The 22,150-nt window shown below is 34.0% G+C and overlaps 3 protein-coding genes across 3 annotated transcripts in view; 2 read left to right on the forward strand and 1 right to left on the reverse strand.

The window, feature by feature from the left end:
• Positions 1–22,150, reverse strand: part of Rbcn-3B (WD repeat-containing protein Rbcn-3B) — a 121,718-nt gene that overhangs the window by 40,227 nt on the left and 59,341 nt on the right. The gene's annotated exons all lie outside the window — the stretch shown is intronic.
• LOC137923095 (pupal cuticle protein PCP52-like) lies at positions 3,801–4,823 on the forward strand. Its single transcript, XM_068766231.1, has 2 exons — positions 3,801–3,883; positions 4,014–4,823. Exons 1-2 carry the CDS (start codon positions 3,872–3,874, stop codon positions 4,704–4,706), a joined length of 705 nt encoding a protein of 234 aa, XP_068622332.1. The 5' UTR covers positions 3,801–3,871; the 3' UTR covers positions 4,707–4,823.
• Positions 14,696–16,399, forward strand: LOC137923094 (pupal cuticle protein PCP52-like). The gene is made up of 2 exons (XM_068766230.1): positions 14,696–14,722; positions 15,474–16,399. The coding sequence occupies exons 1-2, from the start codon at positions 14,711–14,713 to the stop codon at positions 16,329–16,331; spliced, it is 870 nt and encodes a 289-aa protein (XP_068622331.1). The 5' UTR covers positions 14,696–14,710; the 3' UTR covers positions 16,332–16,399.

The raw sequence follows: 22,150 nt of genomic DNA on the forward strand, positions 1-22,150 counted from the left end.
ACCAATAGAACAGTTAAACAAGCAACCTTGTCCAACGCACAAAGCGAATACACATGACTAGCATTGTTCCATCAAGTAATTGACAATAACTGTTTCCAAATTACGTGCGAAAATACGCGTATTAACACTTCGCAGACGTTTCGCACGATGTCGAAACCAGGTTTAATGATCTCTTGCGATGATGGATGTAGGCTGCGCTAATACCATAAGGCTAATGATGAACTCTGACGTCACCTATCAAATGTTTCGAGAGCATACTTACTGGCCTGCCGTTTCTTCATTCATGTTTTGCTGCATTTAATAGGGCTTTTTATAAAGACATTATAACGTACTTTTATCATATATAATCCAAAATAGTACCCAACTTCGAGTTTAATCTCGACACCTTAAAAGATACCACGAAATTAGCTTCTCCGAAAACCGACTAGGTAACAATTAGCTAATATAATACGTCAAGTGAAGCATCTGACGAAGAAGTTTCTTTAGTTTATTAGCTCGCGGATTTCGGATCCGCGAGCCCTGCGTCCGATGAAGCTGTAAAAGCCAAAAAGGCCAACAGCGCGCATCAACATTCGAATATAGCCTTCTTAATCTAGTTTGTTTTATATGTAAAAATGTACCTTCTACCCAGTAATACTTTGGATCAATAGTTGTTTATTGATGCGATTTCAGGAGCAGTACTTCAATGTAATAGAAGCCTATGTTTTGCAGCCGACTATCTGCTGAAAAGATGAAGAAGAACAACGATACATAATAATATTAGGGGGACCGGAAAGTAATGTCGCTTCCTTAAGTTAAATTGTCATTTTTAAAAAGTTTTTATTTTTATTCAACAATATGTTCACCTTCTTCATTAACAACCTTTTGTCATCTAGTACACAATATTCACTGCTGGAACGGTAAAAATCAATCGGTTTTTCTGTAAAATATGTCGACAAAAACGACATTACTTTCCGGTCCCCCTAGTAGTACACTTAGGTGTTGGTTCAGGCTTTAAAAATAATTACACTACTTGGTCTGTGTAAGTTAAATGAGATTTTTAATTATCTGTAAAATAATTCAATTTAATGTTATGTAGAAAAATCATCAAAAACATTTCAGTATTAGTGAACAGTATATCAGCGTCCCCAAAATATTTCTAACAAGAATAAAATCTGTCCACCTAGTGGTTCGTACCCAAAAAATTTCTAACAACGAACTAATTCTGTCCACCTTGTGGTTTAGGACATCTGCACTTGCCGATCCGTGGTATCCACATCAGAAACCCAGGGATCAGTTAGTCTGTGCGTTATGTGACCTATCTAATACCACTACAACTTGCCAACTTTTTAAAATACGAAATGGTAATATCAAGATAATCTTTATTAAAGTTGTCAAAGAAACTTAACAGCGAAAGTACAGTTTGTCCATATTCTCATAATTAAACTGCGTTGTACCATTTTATGTTTATGTTGTACGATCTTACGCAATAAAAGTAAAACAATGATAACAATTTATCGTTGTAAACAATATAGGAATGGAATATTAACATGAACTTCAGTGAGATATACCTTACAGTAAAGTTTATCGGAAACTTCCATTAATCATATTAATGTTGATTACTTTAAAAAAAAAGAAAGTAATTGTAACGAGTTGAAATAATAATAACTGGTTCGAAACTGTACACCGTTTTGTACCAAAATCGTCGACAAGTGACCAGAGGTGTGGTAGTGAAAGTTGCATAGACTAGGTTTAAGTTTAGGTATTAAATTAAAATAAGTGAACAGGGTAGGTTTGAAACACTATGCTTTACGTTCTGTGCACAAATAAATTCTATTACTCAGTAACTTTGTATCTATTATACATATGTATTGTATTATTACAGTCTTGTAATTTGGAACCCAAGTGTCCATTCAAAGTTATTACGTTGTACATTTGATGTACATCAATCACACTACACAGATCTAGTGTGGATCGATTAATGTCACGGATTCTTCATGATCACGGGTTGAGTTGATTCTATATAATTCACACAAAATATACTGTCCCTGAAATTATCCTTGCATCTTGTGGCGGTATAACAAAGTCGTGTATACACGCATTAAGTTAAAATCGCAAAATTAGATATCTATTTCATACCTACAGATATACTTTTAGACTTTAATACGAACGAAATCTGTACGATGTCAGAAAACGATAGTGTCAGAAAAAAGGAAAGAAAGACAATACTTTGTTTCATCTCGACAGCAGAAGCATATATAAAACAAGCTATAAAAATGAAATAGCTTATAAGTTTCACATCTCTTTTTAACAGTTAGTATTAGTTATAAAAGCTATAAAGAGGTAAAGCTCATTTGTCAGCAAAAAACTTTAGAGCTTTTACAAGTATATCCAAAACAAGTAAAAGTGAACACTCCAAAATATGTTACATTAATTTATTTTTACAATTAGACAGGCCAATTACTTATGACAGTAAAGACATGGACAGATAGTAAACAATATTTAATTTTAATATGTAGTTATTCAAATTTTGAAAACGCTTATTCCTCTCGCCTTTTTTTCTACATTTGTTATTATTTCTAAAGCTATTGATTTTTGTATAGAGTGTACTTCAAATACACTAATTTAAATCAAATAAGCTTTACATACACTTTTATCCCTGAAATGATATTTTACCTATAGAAAATAATACTGTATTTTTTGAAAACGAAAGAGATATCGGGATTGTAAGGCGGTAATAAATCTATAAATCTGTTTCCAAGACCAAACTTTGCATAATTTTAATAATCAACTTTGTTATTACACTGTTTATTCAAAATGTCGATTTTAAATTCTACTTTGCACAAATGCGGGAGGTCATTTTATCCTGGTAGAACAACTTCACTTGGATTGTACTTAGACCTAATGTATATTTCAAACGTTAACATGTATTCACACGATTTTGGTGTTTATTGGTATAAACTGTAAAGTATAAAGTCCTACGGTACGTTTTAGCACGGGATGGATGGTGTTGCAGCATAATGCTATGCATTATGGACACTAATATCACATCATCTTAGTTTTGTCCTTTCCAAGTAAAACGATGTCATATGTCAGTGGATTAGCAGTTCTCATTGTAAAATCTTCGATAACAATGTTACGAATAATTACACGCAAAAAAATCATAGTTTCAGTAACAAAACAAAGAAAAATATATTTCCTAATCACTTTTCGTAAAAAAAACATTGGCTAACTTCATACAAAGTTAATCTCTCTTTGTATAATATTATAGACTGTTTTAGACATCGAAATCAAGATTCCCATCGTTAAGATTACATTTCACATTAACTACGAATAACTCTAAAAATGCGTTTATAATGCTCGGGTTGCGTGTGATGTAATCGAATAAACCTCGTTACCCACATAAGTATTATTATTTTTCTCGTGAACATTAACCTTAGGATATAAGAGATGCCTTTAATTGAATGTAAATGTATTCTTCAAAGCGGAAAATTATACTTTCATGAGTCCGTCATTCCATAGTCGGACGTTTTTCTCACGCTCTTTACAACTTATGCGAACGTAAATAGGTCACATGCATGTTAAGCATTTAATCTAACTAACGAAAATAACTCGTACATTTATTTAAAGCAAAGCTGTAAGTTTTAATGTGTAAAGTGGCCAATAATTGACACTGACCGCAACACCGGGGCCGAGGCTACTTTGAAATTCGAACACGTATCTATTCGTCAAAATTGCCGGGCTTCCTGCACCCTTCCCGCCCTTGAAAGCGGCCACTTACTTTTTTCGCGCGCGTTCCGTTTCACACCACGCTCGGTGCGACTATAAAAACCGGCGGCAACGAAATGAGAGCAATCAGTAGCCTTCGAGCAGTCTACCACAGAAGTGCACGATGAGAGTTCTGGTTAGTTGAAACCGCCTCTAAAATTGTGTTATGTGAATAGTGTTGTGTCGTTTCATTAGTGAAGTGACTCGTTTATCGGATTATCGGAATTCGGTGTTCGATGTTTTCTATGGGATGTTTTGATTTTCAGATTGTCGCCGCCGCCGTCCTCGCCTGCGCCGCAGCCGCGCCATCCGGCGCCCTGCTGGCCGCACCTTACGCCCACGGCCTGCTGGGTCACGGCGCGCCGCTTGCAGCGTTGGGCCTGGCCCGCGCCGCGCCTGTCGCCGTCGCCGCGCCGCACGCCGTCGTCGCACCTGCTCTGCCCACCATCTCACCCGGAGACATCCAGGGAGCCGCTATCGACGCACATGTTGAAGCTTCTGACCATGCCCGCGCTGCTGTTGATGCCGTCCGCGAATTGCACGACCAGGCCTCCGAAATCCAGGGTCAGGCCGTCAACGCCGCCGAAGACCACTCGTGGCAAGCCGTCGACGCCGTGAAGACCGCCGAGGCTCAGCTTGACGGAGCCGCCGCAGGTGTCGCACCCGTGTTGGCTAAGCAACTGGCCGGTCACGTAGCGGTCGCCCCCGTGGCTGCTTACGCCGCCGCTCCCGCTGCCTACGCTGCCCCCGCCGCGTACGCCGGACACGCCGCATACGCCGCCGGGCCCGCCGCCTATGCCGCCCCCGCCCTCCTCGCCGGACACGGAGCCTTCGCCGGCAGCCGGTCCGTGGCCGTCCAGTCCCTGTCCCAGTCCCACCCCGCCCCGGTCTTCGCGCCCGTCGCCTACGCCGCTGCCGGCCATGGCGCTTACGGACACGGACTCGCGCACGGATGGTAAACTGTGATAACTCCTTAGATACCAAATCTAATACTCAGATGTTTGGAAATTAATTTAAATGTAAAAAAATGTACAGGAAAAAGGCGAGGATGTGTGAATAAATGAAATAGTAAATTATTTTGTCTTTATTTTAATACTATTTACATGAATACGCAACTCCTTGGATTACAAGCATAATGTTTATTAAAGTATGAAATGTAAGACATATTGTCACATTCATTTACTTAAAAAATGTAAGAGCACACGCGTCATGAAATAAATACCTTCTTTGCAATGAGTAAATACATATTAGTTTCATAGACGGCAGTTAATTTAAAACAATACAATTGAAAAAGCACATGCCGGTAGACTTTTGTAAAGTAATTAATCCACTGTACTGCGCCCACATGCGGAACTTGATAAGTATCAAATCAACCTTGGATATTACTTGTCATAACACTTATAAAAATTGGAGCGATGTCGATAAAAAAACTTCATGTTCCATTAAAAGCTATTTATCTCGTATAATCGATTGCTAGGCTTCCAGGAAACATGCCGGACAATGATTAAAATTCTGTAGGTTTTAAATGACATTGACATAATTAAACGATCCAATTTTACTAGTCTGAAATAATGCTCAGTTAAATCAAAGACAAGGGAAAGGAACCTAACATTCCTTAAAACAAAGGAACAAAGTTAAATGCCAAATCGAGCCGAAGTGACCGCGGCGGTTTAGCTATAAATAAATCTAACCAGCCGGCGTACCGTGGAGGGTTTATCATAATGGCTTTTAATAGCAGTTTATTTAGATATTCAAATACGTTGTACATATTTACCACAAAAATATATATTGTGGACGACTAATCAAAACATGATATTAATTAAACAAAGGTTTTATTTTTAATTTAAAGGAAAATACACGCGAATTAATTCACGGTGACAAATAATACAATTAGCTGTATTCAACACCGAGTGGTGATCAAGAGCCGGTAGGCGTAACGTGGGCAGGGCTCCCACTGGGTGGCCTGTCGATATAGTCAAGGTCGTGAAAAGTCGCTGGAAGCTGGCAGCTGGTTATCATTGCGATCTTTGAGGCAGGCCGATGCCTTGCAGTCGGCTTCTATCGAATTATATCATAACGATGATGATGTATTCAAATAAGGCGATAAGGAAGGCTGTAAACCAAATACGACGTTTATATACTTTTCTCTATTCTTTCACTAACAAAGTTTTCAATATGTGTAAGTAAGATGAAGTAAATGTATGGATTTACAGACTGACAACGAGTGTGTCGCTCTAAGCACATAAACTTGAATATACTATACTATATGTACACTGACTAAATTAATAATAAGCTGCGGAATTTATTCATAAAAATTGATTTAACGCTCATATTTAACAATAAGAATAAAATTAAAAGTAATTATTTTCCATTTTTGCATTTTGGTTCTTAATAAGTAACGTAACATATATTTTTTAAATAAACAATACTAATTTCCTCGTAACAAACTAAATTTGCAGTACACTTTACCGCTCTTAAGTTTTTTGTAATGACGAAAGAGGTCTAATCGCGCATGATTGTTGTTCGTATGAAAACTCAGAGCTTAATGTGTATACAATTTTTATAATTATTTCAGGATATAATTAGTTGTAAGTGTTTTTCGCCAAGAGCCATTTAAGGGAGTGTAACTGACGAGCCGTGATGTGATGACGTGAATTTTATCTTATACAGAGTGAAAAGTTCTATATGTAAAAACAAAGAGGTAGATATAAAGCTCTTTTGCTATCGATTAATGTATCATATACCCTATTCAAAATAGCTATGTTTACAGAAACAATAAATAACTAAATGATAATACAGTAAGAAAAGCATATTCAATTCGGACTTCTACATATTAAAAAAATTGTTAATTATATTTCCCTGCAGATGTCGTATAGCCCAAAGTAAAAGCCTCTCGCGTTCCAATAGATAAAAATACATATCATAAAGTGATCACTTTATAGAAGAGGATAGATGGTAGCTACAAAAGTTTACGCTTTTTTAACTTTTGACACCTACTACCTGAAGAAAATTTAATATTTATTAAATAAAAATATTTTGATTTTAAGAAAGTCAATTAGTCATTTCTATGGTTATAAATAAATTCGGAGTGTCGGTTTGTAATATTAAAATAACCGCTTTTTACTACTTGCATACGAATAAATATACGGAACATATAACTAAAATAAAATCTGTCCGTCTGTTTGTTCCCGCTAATCTCTGAAATGGTTAGACCTAATAAAGAGTAACTCCGGCTACTTTTATACTAGTAATATTCTTAAAATAAAAAATTAAGTATTTTTTTTGTTAAATTCCACGCGGACGAAGTCACAGGCATAATATTATTATACATTTACTATACATAATCAATCTTTGCAAAAAAAGAAAAATTATATTAATTTTTAATAATTATTATAATTCATAAATCTTTTTATGTCGTCAATAAACTTTATTGACCTTTTACTTATTGAGATTCATTTTGTAAACCAAAACGCTTACTCGTTAATAAATAAAATAGTAAAAAAGTGAAAGAAAAAAACCTTTAATAATTAGGCAAGAGATTGCAGGCTTACTAATACAAACACTACGTTTAAAAGCAATGACTTATTTGGCCATTAAACTTTCGTAACAGTTTTAATTGTGAACAAAATGTCAGACTTTATCAATAGAGTGAAAAACGCCTGCAATATTGTTACTGCACCGGCGCCGCAATTAACTCGTGCTAATTTTAAAGGCGTTTACCGAAAGAATGTCTAGCAATATAATATACAGAATGATTTGTGATAAGTATAGGAGCTTTGAAAGAGTGAATGTATAGTTCACCTGTCAATAAAAAGCTTTTAAACTTTAACGACTATTTTCAAACACGCTATACAGTCACTCTGAAACATGATAATTTAATTTATTTTGTTCTATTGGAATGCAATTGGCATATAACTTCTGCCAGTGCAAACACTGTAAGGACAGACAGAAAAAAATAATAATTTTAAAATGTAGTAATCCGGCTTTCGAAAATACTTCCTTCGAATTATATTATTTATTATTTCTGTAACATTTGATTTTTGGAATAGGCGTACTATACATTTATTTATAATTTTATTTATTTATATATATTTTATTATTAATTTATTTATAATTGGTAGCAATACATTAATTCCTTATAAAATAAAAAGAGATTATAAAGGGATTCAAAAGAAATGAACTATGAATATATATATATATCTATATATATATATATATAAATTAGGTAAGCCATTTGTTTCATCAAATAGAAGTAGAAGAGGTAGACAGCTATTCGCATGTTGTATTGACACGATAATAGCGAAACGCCTAAAGGAGTTACATTTGCAAAATCTGATGTTGCGAAATTGCTACACGTTATGCGAGGAAATTACAACAAGTAATATCAGGCTTATGACTGTACTTTGTGAAGAAAATATTTAATGTAGCAATTTTACGTAAAAGTTAACTAAAATATATTTGATACGTAACGAACAATTTATCTATTAATAATGGATATTATATATAAGAGTATCTCGTAGATCATATTTAATAGTACGTGGGTAATGCGTTTAGACGTTTAGTCTGTAATTACATACTGCGTACTCAATATACTTGATTAAGACACTAAAATTTTTATAAGTTTTTATATTACCAGTTTCCACTTCTCTTGTAGAAGGAGAACATAGAGTACAGTAGCTCAAGGCTCGATGATTGATATTTTATAGTTTTTGGCTCTTAATATATGCTTGCAAAGTGGGAAGTTGAATTAGCAATTGAGGCAGGCGACACAGCGCGCAGAACAGATGTCAGCCAGGGTTTTAATGTTATGGAGTGCCAAGCCCCACGGACTGGGAAGCACAGTGTAGGACTTTCTCCAAATGTTGGGACAAACTTATTATGGTCGTCAGAAGACGCCGCCAGCTGATCCTTTTAGAAGTAAGAAAAGGACCAATATTTAGCCACTTCCGCACATGCAGTCGTAGTCGTGCAACAAAGTGCACCGCCCGCTAGCCCGCTGATAAATGCGCATGCGGCAAACAATTCAAATTATACAATACCACCGTCAAATCACTCAACACCTGTTTCACCCCTTCACGGGGCATCTTCAGGAGTTATGTTACACCGATTAGTGCCAAACATAGAATCTGACTTGACGCGTTTATCAGCTGGCTGGCGGGTGGTGCACTTTGTTGCAAGACTACCACTGCATGTGCGGAAGTGGCTAAATATTGGTCCTTTTCTTACTTAGGATGGACTTCTGCAAAATAACGCCTGATTCCATTAAACCTTTTAGAAGTCTCTGAGGGAGGCCTGTATCCAGCTGCGAGATTCTTGCAACTCAAATTATTGCAATGACGACATGCCTGTTTTCATTTTTCTCATTAATACTTGATCACTTTTACCGTTTGACTGCTACGCGGCGCAAGTACTGGGCAATTTTGCTCTCGAAAACTGCGGCGCAGCAAAACTGCGAGATTCGTCGTGTATTTGTTGACATTAATTGTGCGTAGTGTAAACCCGATTACACATAACATATTAAAATTTATTTTTTACCACAAAACTGCTTGAAACCACCGTAAGGAAAAGTTGTACGAAAAATTTGTTTTAAAATCGATTAATATTTGTCTGAGTGTTTTATTTGACAACATCAAGTAAAAACGTGTCACGCAGTTTTAGTAGGTTCTTGCAAAAATTGCCTACCAGTCAAACGGTTACAGTAGCGGTGATATCGCGTAATTCAAACAAAGTGAAAAGTCTAAATATTACGAAGTAAAGGATTGAGTATTACCATTATCTCAAATAAATAAAGGAAAAAAATCTTGATTAACTAATTCGATTCGACAGTAAAGTTTAATGCTTAAACTTACAGATCGGAGTTTTACCTAGCTTCTGGTGTCGTTTTATCATCATAATCACTCATCACAAATTACATGTTTTTCCTAGTGTTGATTAACAAAGAGTATTTTTATGGCTCCTTTGTAAATAACTTGAAATAAAAACATATTTATAAGTGTATTTTTAATGTACAAAATTGTAATTAATAATAAAATTACCTTTAAAGAAAATTATAGAATGATTTATGAAACAGTATCAAAAGGAATAAAATCACTAACACATGTACATAGAAGCGTAGAGCTCATCGTGAATACAAAAGACTTCAACGCGTATTATTAAAAAATCAGACATATTTCTTAAGGTTTTATTTTTAATAAACAATTTCATTAAACGCATTTTAATTTTTGTATGTTTTATTAAAATGAAAGGTTACGTTAAGATAAGATCGCTACCTGAAGTAATTTATTAAGATTATTAAGATAAATTTATTAAGATCACAAATGAACTTTTGAAAGATATCGCTTTCTAAGTAGCTTATAAATGATATCGGATAAATGACATCAATACAAATAAACGTAGATGATAAATATTAAAATCTTCATCATCATATCATTTCAGTCGTGGTCAACCTTTGTTGACATAGGCTTTTCCCATAAATTTCCAGCAGGATTGGCTGGAAGCGACGTGTGATAATCATGGTATATTAAACTGGAAGGGATAATACACCAAAATTGCAGTGCCATTATCTATATGTCCATAAAAACTGAACTATTTGAACTATTTTCGATAAATATTTATTTCTCTAACAATGACAATAGATTATTGTATTTATATTATAACGCAATAGGTGTTTATCTTGCATTGTCACCTTTCGAAGAAGTACTTTTTTATGTAAAACAAGTTTCAAAAATCATTCTTCTATCAATAAAACTTAAAGACGAAGGTAACAAAGGGGCTCGCGTGCGGACGTCACGGTACGGCGGTGGCCGGTCGTTGCCCGCTTCGCGGTTCAAGAGCGACGGAAAGTAAAGCCACGGTTAATTGCCTTACATAGCAACCGCGTGCATCATTTTAGGGTTCCGTACATGTTTAATCATTTTCTATTCATTATACTTTACATTATGAAGAAAATGGATGTTTTGTAATTCATGAATCCCATATTTATTACAGCCTTATTTTCTATTGGCAAATTTACCAAATTTATTTAAGGCGTATTGTTTTATACTCATTTTATCTTCACACGAAAAACTTTCCGACATTTGATTAAAAAATTATTGTGAAATGTTATTAGTTCACGTTAACGTCGATTATAGTTTTCTTGAGAGGTATAGTTCCAATAATGAACTTTAGTTCAAATTGTACACCCATATATACATAAAGTCATTACTTGTAATAAACTAAATTGCCGACGACTATTCTCTAAATTATCTAATATTTAACACAAACACAAACAAACAAATACAATAATACATGACAAATAACATCAAACACGTTCAAGATAGGTTATCGTGGCGATCTTTGGGGGAGGTCTTTACATTGCAGGGGAGGTTTATCGGCTGAAATGAGGAAGAATATTGTCTTAGGACATTCTTCTTAAATAACGATAAAAGTTAAAATTTCTAATTAATACACTAATAGTAATCGTCTCCTTTATTTCTATTCACAAAAAATATATTATTTTACTATGTAACAAGAAAATCTTAAAAAAGTTAAGCCGTACTATATATGTTTAGCATACTAAGTTCATTTTCGTTGTCGATGTTCAAGATGCTACATTAAATTTCGAGGATCGCATTTTTTACGAATAGGTTATCAACGGAATATATTTAAATAACACCTTAATTAGTTTTGGTCTAAAATAAAATTCAAAATTTTTTAATTACTACCCTTTTTTTTAAAAATTAAGTCACATTCGTGAATTAGTTGGAGCCCTCAACACCACTTTTGATAATCACTCATTTACTTCAATAAATGTTACGATAAAATTAATGTCTTATTAATATTTGTAAAAACCTAAAAACTATAATAAATTTAATTAAGAATTATTACCCCGCGACTTATCTCAGTTCTCTCCCTGGGCTACCGCTGCTTGCTTATTGGATACACAGTGTTTACTATATAGTGGCCATAGAGAAATGTAACATTATGGCGGAAACCTAAGACTCACGATATTTTTAAAAGAAAAATATCAACCAAAACTCGTATTATTTAATGGGATATCGAGGCGTACCAGGACTTACTTCGTGTAGGAAATTTTTGTCTTTATCAAGTAAAGTTTTGTATTACAAAACCATATATAGGCATGACAAAGCAACATTACCTTATTAAAATGCATAATAGCACCTAATCACTGAATATTAAACAGTATTTTTTTATTCGATCGAATGTAAAAACAGTCTAGATAACTTTTTTAATCACTTATCAGAATGTCTTACTTAACCTTTTAACTACAAAAGAATTTACAAATTAAGTAAAAAAAAAATTGTATAAACGTTAACTTTTTTTAGGAAAACGTATATGTCGAGTAGACTTCCTGACATCAACGACCACTTTGGCCTTCGTACTTCAATAACGATGATCTGGTTGTTGGTGCGTTGTTGCTGTTGGGTGTTTAACGAGATTTGTTTACGTTATCTACTTACGAGTATTTGGGTGTTAGATATCCTAACATGATTACCGCTCATTATATTTAATTGATAAATCAAAATTATGAAGGAAAAGAAACAACTTGAATCTATTGGAAGACTAGGATATAAAAAGTAGCGTTCTAATTTTAAATCTAACAAATTTTAATTAAATTTGTTGTACCCCGAGGCTGTGTCTTTGAACTTACACTATTTTTAATATACAGGATGATACTATGGTTGTAGTCATCCGAAACATAAAGTTCTATGTTATTTCAATAACCTAAAGTAAAATCTAAATTATCAGATATCATACATTTACCATACAAAAATAAATATACATATATATTACATACAGGCAGGAGTGTAAATATACCAATGATATAAATTTAAACATCCACAATTGTGCCAGTAACAATGGTTGATATTCAATACCCTAGTTATTGTTTCATCTTGTGGTATATGAGTCATGTAGTTTATTAAAAGAACGAAACTTTCATCAGAATGTCGTTTTTCCAAGTTAAAACAATGCCTTGTTGTCTAGGTTTTTTAAAAAAAGTTTTTCGCGGCTTCTTCTTTATTTAGATTAAATATGATTTACCTAACCCAGAGAATCGAGGCGATCTCTGGGCGAGATCTATGCCGATCAGCAAGCTTCTATCGACTGACGAATGTATAAATATAGAGGATAGAAGATTTTAAACATTAGCAGAAATTAATATAGGGGATGACAATTTCATAAAACAACAGTGAGAGGAAATATAATATTTGCAGCATTTTATGGAAAATGACAAACAAAGCTATACGTTTCTTTTAAAGCATTCTGTTATTGCCCAAGTTGCATCCGGATTAAATAGAATCCGGTATTTTTAGGCGGCAAAGCGCAAAGCGCACTTTGCCGTAGCTCCCTTTTGAGGTAACGAAGCTCAAAGGTTCTCAGAGGAACTTAAGCTCCGAATGCTACATTTACTTTGCTACCACAATTTCATTGGAATCGGAGGCCGCCGAGCCCTTAGAACGCTTTGGCAGACACTCCATGGAGCTGAAGAGCCTTCACGAGGTGATCTCAGCTTGGGCTGTCATTTATCAATAATACACCCTTAACATTCCGACATAAGGGAGTCCAAGAGGGCTGAAACCTCGATCTCTGACATTTTTGCCTGGCTAAAAGCACTTCTACCAATTCCGTTAGCGTTATTACGTATATGTTAATTGTAGATTTACCTACATTCCTTTTTTATAAAATAGAATCGTAAAAGTATATTGGTAAAATATGTTGACATTACGTTGTTAGAATTAAAATCGTTTCATCTATTCAGACTAAATAATCATCTAAATGTCTAGTTTCAGTCGACCAACCACGTAATGTATATATTCAAACGAGTCTATTGACTATTGCTCCTTGACATTTGGAGATTTGTTTTACCTAATGGTAATTGTTGTTAAAAATAATTATAAATTAATTTATTTGGACAGCTCATAACTTTCTAATAAATGCAATGTCGTATCTAACAGGTAGTTGCATATGAATAGTTATTACTTTGAATCACTCACCGTCAAGTTGAAATTATTTAGTATTCGGACGAAGAATAATTTATTAATTATGATTTACTATAATGTTATTTTTTTCCTCCTGTTAGATTTGTTTTATATATTATCGTCATAGACAGAGCTTTGTCTTAACAATGATGTACCAAGACGCGTCTGAGAGCAACTTAGTACAAAACAGAACTGAGGAGTGCGAGTTGTATCAATTGCGGAAATCTGCATACTTGAAATAACCGGGAATATCAATACCAATGTCGGAATCACTTTGACATTTTTAAAATTATAACAATGTATACAATAAAAAATCCCGACTTTGACATTTAACCATTAATTCCAATAAAATATAAGTGCCCAAGCAACCAGACACACCCATTTACATTCAACCATTAATAATACAAGAGAAATGTCTGTCTGTCCTTACTTCGGTGGAACCATAAATTTTAACATTATGGCATGTAATTCTCCCTTTCAAACAATTTATGTTGTAATATTGAAAATATTTGCAGATTTTGAACGTTTAAAAGTTGCCATTACTTGTGACTATCTTGTTATATCACAATCAAAAGTTACTAAAATGTTAGGTTAAATTTAATGAATAAATGTGATTCTAAGACGTTTTATATCTCTATAAATTACAAGACAAACTTCATTTATTAAAAAATAACCCAAGGAAACCGCGTGTCAAGCAAATGCGACATAATAGATGGCGCTTAAATTATGACGCAACTCGGGTTCACTTGGACGAAAATTACCCGAACCAATCAAATATGGCGTCCAACGGCTGTCAAAAAGCGCGCGCTTCCTGCATTCTTCCCGCCCTCGTCGGACGACTTTTTTTTTCAATATCTTCCAACAAAGTTAGCACACAGAATCCAGTCCACTTATTCTATACAGTTGTAGGTGATGACGCGGGATTATAAAAACGGAATGAAACGAGATGAGGGCAATCAGTAGCTTTCGAGACATCCTGCACGATGAGAGTTCTGGTCAGTCTTGTGTTCTTTTGTTTAAGTGATTATCTCGTGACATGTGATCGATAAAAGTGAACAATTGTCTTATATTTTTTTTTAAAGTTATATCTCTAAAAATTATGTATATATATTAAATTTTTTTACCATGACATAGAAAAACGAATCAAACAAAAAACTCAAAAAAATTGCATTATAAGTCATATTTTAAAAATATAAATATTGTTTTCAGCCATATTTACAAGACTGCATAAATACTCTTTGATATATCAAATTCATCAAATGATATAGCTCACCAATTCATTATCATCATCCTTTCATCCTAGGACCATTGCTGAATAGCCTTCTCCATAGACTTAACAATAATTTTATATAATTGACAGTGCTTTAAATTTTAAAATTATTAATTATAATGCATTGTATGTACATAATAATTTGAATATGTTTTACTGTACAACAATTAATTTATAATGAATAAGTATTGTAATTAAAGAAGTAACGAAACGTAATGTTCCATTACAATGCAACTAAATTTAGTTAAATTTTGTAAATTGAAATAAAATTCCTACACAATTTTTAATAATTTAATATTAAATTGACTACATAGATAAATTATAATATGCGAATAAACTTGCGGTTAACCTTCATACAGTTATTGCATACCGCAAATTACAATTGTAAATTCTTCGTTGAAAAACGCCTGTCATAGTTGTCGCTAACAACACTTTGTTTATAATAAAAAACATAAACAAGGAACTGATTTTTTCAGATCTTGTCCGCCACCGTTCTGGCTTGCGCAACAGCCGCACCCTCTGGTGCCTTTTTTGCTCAAATCGCACCCTACGCTTATTCTGCGCTAGCAATTCCTGCAGTTGTTCCCACAATTTCTCCAGGCGATCTGCAAGCTGCAGCAATTGACGCAAAAGTACAAGTTGAAGACTTTGCCCGTGCAGCGGCTGATAAAGCGAGAGAATTAGCTGAGCAAGCAGTGGAGAAACAAGATGAAGGTGTCGTAGAAGCTAACGATTTAGCGAAGGAGAGGGCCGAAGAAAATTTCTGGGCAGCTGAAGAGAAGAAATGGCAAGCTATGGACGCTCTGAAAACCGCGGAGGCTCAAGTTGACGGGTCCATTGCGAGCACCGCAGACGCTGTCGTCAAAGCAGCATACGCAGTACCTTCTGCAGTTGTCGTCCAACCTGGACTTGTCCAAAATGTCGGAGCTGCCGTAGCAGAAACAAAGAGCGCACCTGTAATGGAAGCTAAGGCAGAAGAACAAAAAGAGAAGGAAAAAGTTGAAGGCGAAGCATCAGCGGCAGTCAAATCGGCAGAAGCTGAAAGCAAACCAGTTGAAAATGCAGAGAAAGCCGCAGACTCCGTACAGGTAGATGCAGCGAAAATGGAATCTGTCGCAGATGTAAAATCAACCGATGTAGCAAAACAAGAGGGCCCAGGTTTCCTAGCTTTAAGTCAAACTCATCCGTTACCTTTGGGTTCCGCTGCCTTGGTGGCTCAACCTTGGTTGAACGCAGCAATTGCTCCCGTTTCTTACGTGCACGGATTGAGAACCTACTCTCTCATCCCTAGCGCCCCACTGTTGAACCATGCATATTACAAGGCCGCATGGTAAATTGCGTCTCAATTTCAATCAGCAAAAAACGTGGGTAGCTTGTAAAAGAAATAAATCATAACAACAAACGTGTCTTTAATTTCCTAGTTGTATTGATCTGTAATTTTATTACCACCAATCGTATTACATATAAGGACATTATAATCAAACATTAATTAAAAATAACTAAGAGTATAATGAAACTTAAAATAATTTCATAGTTAATTACCTTAGTAAATAATATTAATTAAATACTAATTTGCGTTCATTGCATTACGATTCGTTCAAGAACTAGACAATGACAATGACATTGACATCGAAGAGGCAAGCCTCTGTCACATTCTTTAAATTGTGGCGACTATCTATTCCTTGGCATGTTTATATTTACATTATTTAATTTATAAAACGTACAGTTGTCCTGTTATTGATTCGCTTACGTCAGATTAATAATTCACTTTCATCAATGTATCAGAACAGATGTAACAATAGTGAGAAAACTTATATCAAAATAGTCACGTAAAGCACGGCAATCTAGTAGTTACTACCTTTTTTACAACTGTAGATGACAGATTATATTACTGGCAAGCCAAATATCCAACAACTTGTACTGAGCCTGCAATAGATTATGAATCCTATCTAGACAAATTAAAAGAGACTTATCGTCGTATTTGTATTTTTTTCTGCTTAATAAATAAAGAAACAAAACAATGGGACGTACTTGTCTGTCTAGTTATAACATTAAATAAAAAAACCTAAGATTCTATATTTTTATAAAACAAACCTGTTACATGAGCTGTCTAAACATAAATGACACAAATAGTAAAGTTACAGTGGTTTATATTCTTCACTGATCACTAACGTAATGAACGAAGCATAGATTTTTATCAACCGTATTGGATTTTCTTTCTGAATTTTTTGCATTGGCTTTTACAGCGTCACCAAGTAGGAAGTCGTAGAGTGCCAGAATAGCTTAGAGTTCAGTTTTTTACGGGTTGATCTGATTATCTGGAACATCAACTTGAGCTGTCAGCTCGAGACTTGTAGCATTTCGATTCGGCGGTGCCCGAGAGGGCTAAACCACAGCTCGGTCACTTCATAATTATTTTAGCCGTACATAGTCTATAGTAGAATATAGGTCACCCCTATAGATTTACAATTGTGCTGGATGGAAACAGCCTACATCCAGCATTTTCCGATCAACTTGACAATGTTGTCTATCCGTCATGAGGAGGTACATTGCTGCGTTTGCCGATCCGTTGAGTAGAGCTCCAGACCCTTAAGGCTTCTGTGGCCGTCTGTTCCGCTCGCTATGTGACCGGCCCTCGGTCACTTCCACTTGCTAGTCCGCTAGACTTTGTTACGCTCGTGTGGTATATAGAGTTTTTTTGTATACCCAGATTCAACAAACAGGCCAAAACTGTGATGTGACAAATTGTTTAAAATACAGGTATATAAAATAGCGAAATAAACGATTGTTAAAAAGCAGTCCAGAAGGAAAAAGTGAATATTATGCGAAGGAATAATGAGAAACGAGTAAGAGATATTGAGAAAGAAAAAAGGGGAGTGAGGAAATAATAAGAAAAGAAAGTAAATAAATTATTTGGTAAAGAAGCTGTCTCTGTAATACCAAGACAGGGGTGTACTAGAGGCCCCCAATAGCGTAGACCATAAAAAAACTGTTGTGTTTGTTGTCAATCTTCAATTCTTCAACTACATAATAACACGAGCACTGCATTAGTTACATCGCATTTTTTTAATTTTCGAAGTACAAATTTAAGACGTATCGAATATTTTTATTTATATTTAATGATTTTCATAGAAATAAAAACGTAAAAAATTGTTCGAAATTTTACTATCTTATTTCTATTTTTAAACGTAACCTTATAATGTCATTAAAACCAGTAAGGAACAAATAGATTTTATCACGAGTTTATACGTGATGTTTGCGAAAATACCCCCAGATTTAATATTATAGAGTTCATATAAGTTAACAAATCCAGGATTACAAGTTGAGAATGATATCGGGGTGGTACAGGAAATGATTAATTGTATCCGATATATTCTTAGCGCTATTGGCCTAAAAACTTATAATAAATCTACAGAGGGGTCTTCACGTGACGTCTGTTACATACATACATATATACATACCTGTATCCTATAACGCGTTCCGCACGTTAATAGAGTAAATCCGAGTGGAACGGAATCCGTTATTGCTAGAATTTACTTCCCCACGCGTATTCGTGTCTCAGCGCCAGCGCAACGTATCGGATATCAGCAGGACATAGGGCCAAGCATTCTATATCGAATATAAATTTAATTCTATCAACGTCAAATATCTGTGTATTATATGTGTATAAGATTACTCCTATATAACCGACGCACATCACACAATTAGATATCGAAGTTTTTATTTTCATGTTTATCGATGATCAAGAGAATAAAGAATAAACACACTATTTTATTGTTACAAACTGTTTTTAAAACTTCTGTTAACTAATCTCTAATTTAAATTCAAAAGCACAACACGTTAAAATGGGTTATGTGTGGTTTGTTACTAATGATATAGCATTTACAATCAGTATCCTCAGAATGAAAACATTTGAAAGCTACGTGAGTTTTCTGAAGATTTGCTCGTAATTTAAAGCGATTCTCGAATAAGCGGAAAGTATCTAGCGGAGTTGACCGTGCGCTTTATTTAACTTAATCATTTTAAAAGCTCATCAAACAGAACTAAAGAGCCGCGGTTCAAAATCAAAATTAACAAATTTGGTTCCAGATATATTAATTCACCAGTGTTTGCTTAATTCGAGCTTTTTAACTTGGAACCAACATCGCTCGTTGTACATTTCAGCTGGTTGATCTAAAAAACAATGAGGAAATCTTCAGAAAACCCCATGTCCAGCAGTGAACATAGAATGTTGACTGCATGTTGATTAATTAGCAATTTTCGGGAAAAAATTTTTTTTAATAAAGTCTTTTTAATTGCATAAAACTTTAACCAGAGACACCAACCAACCGTATTTTATTTTATATTCCATCCACAAACCTTAAATTTATATTATAGGCACAAGTCTAAATATAAGTTAAAGTTCTATTTCCAATCAAATTGGGCGATTCAGGCAATGTTACCATGACGTACAAAAATTACTAATTGTCACAGCAAATTATCTGATGTAGACAATAATAAATTAATAAAATTAATATTTACACTGAAAAATAATAGATATTTCCAAGTTTTATTGTGACAGATGTACAACATATTTATGGCGAAAAAAAAATTCAAAGTTATTTAATTACACACTATAAAAAATTGCTATTCTCTTCGTGCAAATGGAAACTAATGAGTCGGTTGCAACATATTATTTATTATTCTGCTGAAACTACAAAAAGTCATTTTTGTCACAAAGATTGCAACTAAATGTAGAGAGTGCCTGTTTTATTCGTAGCTTTTTTATTTATACATGGTTATTCTTTATAGGTGTAAAAACTTTATATGTATACCTCGTTTGCTATCAAATAATTAATAATAAACCGTATCCAAAAACCAACGGTTTGCGAAAAGAATAGTAAAAAGCATAATAATATTAGTATATAGTAACAAATATTAGTAGTTAGTAATAAAAAGCGTTTTCATAATTCGTATTACTGCATTTTAAAATTAATTATAGTATGCAATCTATCTATGCAGACTAACTACTGCAAGAAGTAATTGGCCTGTCGAATTCCAATAGAAGAAATAAATTAATGTGATATATTTCAATGTGATCATTTAATACAGGCAGCTTAATAGCTAAAGCTTTTGCTGGCAAATGACATAAATTAACTTTTTTATAGCTTCTACACCGATAAACACTCGCTCTCGATTGAAATTTAAATCTTCAAAATACAGGCCAATACAGGCCAATTATCTAGATTAGATACTTGTGAAAAATAGCCGTATATTTTGTAATTTGTCGCGAAATTAATACGAATCGTATTATATTAGGGGGACCGGATAGGAATGTGGTATCGATCGACATATTTTACAGAAAAACCGATTGATTTTTGAAAATTTGTATACTAGATGACAAAGGGTTGGTGAATATATTGTTGATTAGAAATGATCACTTGTTAAAAATGTAGTCGTGTGAATTTAAATTAAGAAAGCTACATTACTTTCCGGTTCGCCTAATATTTTCTAGTTGAGTCATGTTTTTTAATAAACATTTTTTTTGTATATTATTAACTTATAATACTACTTTCCCATTACAATGTTTTATATGCCCTTGTTAGCCTTTACTTCCTTTCTTAACTAAAAAGGAGATTACACAAATAACATGATTTCTAATACGCTTAGCATTCGCATACTCGGAATATTTGCATACCAGACATGGATTAAATAATTATTTATTTGTTACGCAAATTAAGTGGATCATTCCTTGTGCAACGTGTAACTAGTAAAACTAACGTGTATAATCACAAAGAAATGTAATTAGGTATTACGTCACTGTTCAATTCTCATCTTCATTTTATCTGCTAAAGAACTACTTTTTAAATAAATTTTCTACCTGTATATCGATTTTAGAAAATTATCTTTCGGGTGATGTAAATAATAACTTCATACGTTTACTACGTAAGGAGATCCTGTGTTCAATTAGGTGCAAAACTGAAACGTTTAAGTTCTTTATGTGTGTATAAAACAAATATATGCTACCCGCAACGTTTGATACAATGCTCAATCTCAATGGAGCAATATAAGAGTTCGGCGGCGTCCCAATCCGGTGAAGCTATAGTATGCAGCAGCCTGAGTTGAGCTTCCCAAGGGAGACCTCCAGATAGTTTTCAACCCACAGACTTCCACGGCAAGGCAAATGCCTTCCTCAAAGATATCTACGGAGATATATACCATAATCACTACATTTGACAGGCGGGTTTGCGATCGTAGTGTGGTATTATGGTACGCAGAAAACACTGATGCACATACTCTGAAAACCTATTTGTGAGTAGGGCGATCCTGTATAATTAATGCATAAAGTGTGAATTATAAAATTCACACTTTATGCATTAATTATACAATACAATTACATATATAATTATTTGTATGCCGGTAATAGAACCCGTGATTTACAGTCTCAATCCTCTACCGCTGAGTTACCACTATAAGCCAGATGAATATGAATAATAAAGAATGTGGTTAATATGAGGTATACTAACCACTCTATAATTTACATAAGATGCGTTTTATGTTTAAAAGTACAAGCTTAAAATTAACGTCTTAATAATACATCCCTAACATCCCACAACGAAAAGTATATATTTCATACTAATATCCCTCCCTTTTTCATTATTATTTAAAACATTGCAAGGGTAAACTATAGTACAACGATAATATATAATATACCAAGCGCTCTAATAGCACACAAGTTCTGAGCACCGCATATATCATCAAGAAAAAATCAGCCAATCATTTATAACTATCGTGTTTAAAAAAGAAACAGTAGAAAAAAACATACAGTAATATATATAACGAATGATTTGTTTAGGAGCTGTAATATTTACTGGCTAAACAATATTTTTTTTGTTTCTAAACGGTCTTTTATTTCACCAATAGAGAATCTGACCATACGCTTGACATATGATAAATAAGAATGATGTTTACCAAATTTTCTGTTCAAGATAAAACTAAGGATGGGTGGACCTAAACACAGGTTAATTACTAATACGTGAAAGAACATTAAAGTAGTGAATGGATAGCTCATTTATTAGCAAAAAGATTTAAATCTTTTATACATATTTCCTATCACTCTGTATAAAATGATATCTAAGAAATATGGAACATTAATTTAAGAATGAAAAAGTAC

The sequence above is a fragment of the Battus philenor genome, unplaced genomic scaffold (assembly GCF_028537555.1).
Source record: "Battus philenor isolate CCGP_79_NKW_IND1 unplaced genomic scaffold, ilBatPhil1.0.hap1 SCAF_20, whole genome shotgun sequence".
In the NCBI taxonomy this organism is placed as follows: domain Eukaryota; kingdom Metazoa; phylum Arthropoda; class Insecta; order Lepidoptera; family Papilionidae; genus Battus; species Battus philenor.